General features: G+C 46.6%; 2 protein-coding genes across 2 annotated transcripts in view; both read left to right on the top strand.

Annotated features, from left to right (window-relative positions):
* LOC106809157 (RNA-binding protein 5-B-like) overlaps positions 1-5269 on the top strand; it is a 34920-nt gene that overhangs the window by 24530 nt on the left and 5121 nt on the right. The window contains exons 15-16 of the mRNA XM_014812140.1: positions 2417-2526; positions 2851-2986. Of these exons, the coding sequence (XP_014667626.1) occupies positions 2417-2526; positions 2851-2986 (246 nt within the window). The remainder of the gene's footprint in view (positions 1-2416; positions 2527-2850; positions 2987-5269) is intronic.
* LOC106809161 (RNA-binding protein 5-like) overlaps positions 3246-5269 on the top strand; it is a 4552-nt gene continuing 2528 nt past the window's right edge. The window contains exons 1-2 of the mRNA XM_014812144.1: positions 3246-3390; positions 4136-4423. Coding sequence (XP_014667630.1) covers positions 3250-3390; positions 4136-4423 — 429 coding nt within the window. The 5' untranslated portion in view covers positions 3246-3249. The remainder of the gene's footprint in view (positions 3391-4135; positions 4424-5269) is intronic.

Below are 5269 nucleotides of genomic sequence, written 5' to 3'. Positions count from 1 at the left end.
GTTGCCTGAATCCTACCTTTTAGGGTGCATTGGACCCTAACCCATAACCCACTTCTTAAAAAAAAAAAAAATTTATTGATGTAAAAACTTATTTGTTGTTATGAAATTGGTCGTCAAACTAATCAGTGTAAATATTTACCTTAATTGGAAGAAATAGCTTAAATAATAAAGATAGAAAATACAGAAAACAGATGTCCTCTTCAAATAAAGCCATAAAAAATGGTCAGGTCACCGCTGACAAACAAAAAGTCTTCTCAATCGCTCCGTCAACCATGTCCTCAGAAAAATGCTCTAAAATCTGCCTCGTGCCCCATTAGACTCTTGGAAGCACCTCAGTGACCTGCATTTCGGCAGGTGATGACTTTTTCTAGCCATGGATCGCCTATACTTACCGACATATATAGAAGCCTAGGTCGAGCCGTAAGATTTGCTGCCGCAATTCTGCATTGCCTCCCTAGACCTTAAGTTAAGGAAAACGATTCCCCCCTTCTGTTTACCTTTTGAACCGTTGCCACCTTTGACCCCCAGCTTCAGACACTTCCCACTCGGGTTTTCGAGTACATCCCCCCCACGTGCCCGAAATATCGGTACCGGTTACGTCGACGCGCGCGGTTAGGATTTGGTACAACTGATGCCAACTGTTGGCCACGGCACGCCAACGGTGACGCACGCGACGCACGGACACACTCATGCGGATTCCGTCACCGAACGTCTGAACTCTGACTACGTCAGACTGACGCTAACATTCTACAATGACGAGCAGACGAAGGCGGAGACCACAGGACACCTTGGGAGGCAGTTTTCAATCAAAAAAGCACATGGCTTAGTATAAAAACACAGAAATGTATTACTCTCCATATGTCTTAATCGTTTTCATCTACTCCCTTACTCGCCTGAGTATTGACCCGATAGATTCACCTGAAATTGGCGAGCGTCGTCAAAGCTCCTCTGAACACACAGGAACGGCACGCCACAGAGGTCGCGCCACGCGCTTAACATTTACACTTATATCACATAAGCTATATCGCCCGGCATCCAGTAGCAGTTGTATGATTGGTGGGGTGCGTATTTCTCCTTTCGCACATAGCAGGCATTCACTCTTCATAAATAGCACAGATGCAACATCTCGGTGAACAGAATTCCACCAAGACCCGGCTCTCAATACAACTACGACTGATGTGCCTGACATGGATGCCTGTCCCATATATTCATCGTGACTACTTATGCACGAGGTATAGCAGAGCGCATGAATATAATCAGAGTTATCTTGGAGAGTGATAAACACCAACGTGCGTCGGGCATAAACCCCGGAGTGAGCCAGTTGTGTAAATGGACAACATTGGCGCATACAGTACCCACGATATAAAACTGGAAGACGTATGGTGTCGTTCCCAATGCACGCAATTTTTTTATGAGAAATGCCCTTGGCCTACGTTGTCTTAGTTTGAATCGAAATAAGTATTCCATTACTACGTACACTTACAGACAGTTGGCAAATGTGCATACACCAGGGTGTTATTAAAACGCTGCGTTTTGATAGCTATATGGCCAGTAAAATCGGCGGGAAATTCTGAACACTCGCGAGGGAGACGAGCAAGCGCGATGTAATACAAACTACAAGTCCATGAACATATGTTGTTGCGTGCAAATCTTCGCAGGACGCATAATAAGCCCTGCGAAACCTGACCTCTGTGTACAATCTCATTGAAACTCTAGCGCAAACAGCAACGACCCAACCCCACGAGCTGGATCAAAACACCTTGTCTCCGAAAAAGTCGGATCCACCTGCTACTAGTATTCTTATTGCAGAAGAAATAAAACACGTATACTATAGATAATGTCAAAAAGTGGCGAATTGATGTATGATGACAGATCGGCAGATTACACTAGACATGGACTAACGCTGGCACGCGATTTGTTTCAACCAATGGGATTTGGGAGGTATGCAGAATGCAGAAGGTTGCTGAAATGATGTGTACGCAACTGCGTATCTGCATATCTGCGCCTAACAAAGGTGTCACTACGCACGACTTAAATGTTACTTTTATAAACGTAGCAACAGACCTCAGATGAGCCCAGACGCTCTGCGGCTCTTGTGTTGTGATCACGCTAGGCAGCCTAAAAAAGCCGTGTGGCTCTCTCTGATACCGATTGCTGCAGTTGACAACATCGCAGGAGAGCGGCGTTGTGATGGATTTCCTTAATAATAAACATTTTAGCCTATTTGGTATGGTCTAACCTTAATAGGCGAATAAAATGAGCAGAGAACAGTGCGTTGCTCAATGTACTTGTACCATGCCTGAGCTGGTTTCTGTAATCGTCATGACCGGCGGCGTTGCATTGTGGGTTATATGAAAAATCGCAGAACACTCTATAGTCTATTATAGGGTCTTTGTGATTTCGATGGCAATTGCAGGCAAAATACAGAGACAGAGCCAAAGAAAGGAGAACAAAGTTCGGGCCTTCGGAGCCACCCATCAATAAGAAGAAGGATGCCTTTCTTCGTTCTATGAATAATGCGGCTTCGTAAGTTTCTCTTACTTTCCTCTGTCGTCTGTAGCTGTGTGCATTACCACATCCATATAGGTTCCTCTCTGTGTCGTGTTGTGGGCTAGATTTTTTTCGTTAATTATGCTGATCAAATCCCTTATCTTGTTTTCTTATGTACGTTCCTTACTTGTTTACGTTTCTTTTTCCTGACGGATGTGTTCGTTCCTTTCGTGTCTGTGAACATTCCTTCCTGCCATGGCTGTACGCATTCTGTCCATCATGTGGTTACCATGACAACGCCCTCCACGGTCGGTTGCATTGTTGGTGGTGCCACCTGACGGTGGGTTGTGGGTGTTTCAGGGCGCCGGCGTATGAGCAGCCGACTAAGGAGGGCATCGGTGGTGACAACATAGGTAGCCAGCTGCTGCAGAAGATGGGCTGGCAGGCAGGCCAAGGTCTAGGCAAGAAGAATCACGGCATTGTCAAACCAGTCGAGGTGTGTGCACGATTAACTGCTGTCACCTACCCCACCACTTCCCTGTCAAGCATCTGTCATCCTAGTCACTTCCCTGTCAAGCATCTGTCATCCTAGTCACTCCCCTGTCAAGCATCTGTCATCCTAGTCACTCCCCTGTCAAGCATCTGTCATCCTAGTCACTCCCCTGTCAAGCATCCGTCATCCTAGTCACTTCCCTGTCAAGCATTCGTTGTGGGACCGCAGTATGTTATAGACTGCGTGTATGGGTGGCATGGCAGCTGATGTTGTGTTCTCTGTGCTGTAGGTTCGTACCTGTGGGACCGCAGCAGTTATCACAGCACATGTCGGAAGGAGAGAAGACGAGTGGTGCAGCGGATGCCGGATTCGCTCTCCTCACCAAGAAGAACGAACATGATACAAAGGTTTGTGTGGTTCCTAACCCTTTCCCTTTCATTTTTCTCTCTCTCTCCTTATGACCCTCCCCTCTCCGTGTTTGTCACTGCACAGGTGATGGCATTAATGTTCAATACGTAATAAATAACAATAATATCAGGAGTGAATAATAATAGAGGAGTATGACTTGCTCGAAACACAAGAAATTCAACATTTCCATGCCCAAATTTACCTATGATTAGCTCATCTGACATAGTAATCGATTTTTTTTTTTAAAACTTGAACAAGAAAACTTGGAAAAGTGATGAGAATCAGAGATAGCATTGCTACTATACAAGTTATCCTTTATTAACATACATGTATTATATACACGGTAGTAAACAGTGCAAAACAAACAGTAACAGGGCTAAACAAGCACATACATGCACACACGTACATAAACACGACGTTACGCACGCGCAGGCATTCAACACCTCAAGTAACCGATTGTAACCGATCATCGGTTACTTGGGTCCAACCGATGATCGATTACGAAATTACAACCGATTGACAACACTACTATGTAGTTATACAGCTAATATACTGCTAAGTGTCCATCATTCCCACACTGGAAGAGCGAACAAAAGGCAGCTTGCTCTCAAACACCCATTGGCGGGGGTTCGGCAGGGATTTGCAACTGATGTTTCGAGCGAGTCGTACGCCTGTATAATTATTCACTCCTGATAATATGTATTAATACATTAATGTAAAATTTAATATAATTTTAATGTACAGCTGATGCCGCCACCGCCGCCACTTGGCATGCGTCCTAAGAATATGCCTCCCGCGCATTCCCTCGTCGCCAACGACTACGGCGACGATTCGGAGCCCGAGGAAGAGTCACAGGTCGAAGAGATGGCGCCACTGGTGAACTTTTCGGCGGCGGCGGCGGTGGCGGCCCCTGGTGGGATAGAGGCGAAGATAACGGACTGGGACAAGCTGGCATGCCTTCTGTGTCGGCGGCAGTTCTCTAGCAAGGAGATGCTGCTGCGTCATCAGCAGATGTCGGACCTTCACAAGCAGGTTAGTCGCGTGGCCTGCTGCACATAGCTCACTCACAGTCATTCCTGCTGCACATAGCTCACTCACAGTCATTCCTGCTGCACATAGCTCACTCACAGTCATTCCTGCTGCACATAGCTCACTCGCAGTCATTCCTAAGCATCTGTCATCTAGTTTACTTCCCATGTCAAGCATTCGTCATCCTACACTTCGCCTGTCAAGCATCTGTACATCATAGTCACTTCCCTGTCAAGCACTGTGTCATCCTAGTCACTCCCTTCAAGCATCCGTCATGCCTAGTCACTTCGCCTAGTCAGCATCTTGTCATCCTAGTCACTCCTGTCAAGCAGTCTGTCATCCTAGTCACTCCCTGTCAGCATCCGTCATCCTAGTCACTTCCCTGTCAAGATCTGTCATCTAGTCACTTCCCTGTCAATGCATCTGTCATCCTAGGTCATCTTCCTCTGTCATCATCTGTCATCTAGCACTAGTCAAACTGATCCTGTCCTCGTAAGCATCCTGTCAATCCTAGTCACTTCCTGTCAAGCATCCGTCATCCTAAAGTCAGCTCCCCTGTCGCAAAGCATCTGTCATCCTAGTCACTCCCCTGTCAGCATCCTGTCATACCTAGTCAGCTCCCGCTGTCCAGCATCTCATCATCCTAGTCAGCTTCCGCTGTCAAGGCATATCGTCATCCTAGTCACTTCCCTGTCCAGCCATCGTCATCCTAGTCACTCTCCCTGTCAAGCATCTTTCATCCTAGTCACTCCCCTTGTCAGCATCTGTTCAATCCCCTAGTCACTTCTGCCTGTCAAGCAGTCCGTCTCGCTAGTCACTTCCTGTCAAGCATCTGTCATCCTAGTCAAG

The sequence above is a fragment of the Priapulus caudatus genome, unplaced genomic scaffold (genome assembly GCF_000485595.1).
Source record: "Priapulus caudatus unplaced genomic scaffold, Priapulus_caudatus-5.0.1 Scaffold332, whole genome shotgun sequence".
Lineage (NCBI taxonomy): Eukaryota > Metazoa > Priapulida > Priapulimorpha > Priapulimorphida > Priapulidae > Priapulus > Priapulus caudatus.
This window is presented reverse-complemented; position numbering and strand designations above follow the sequence as displayed.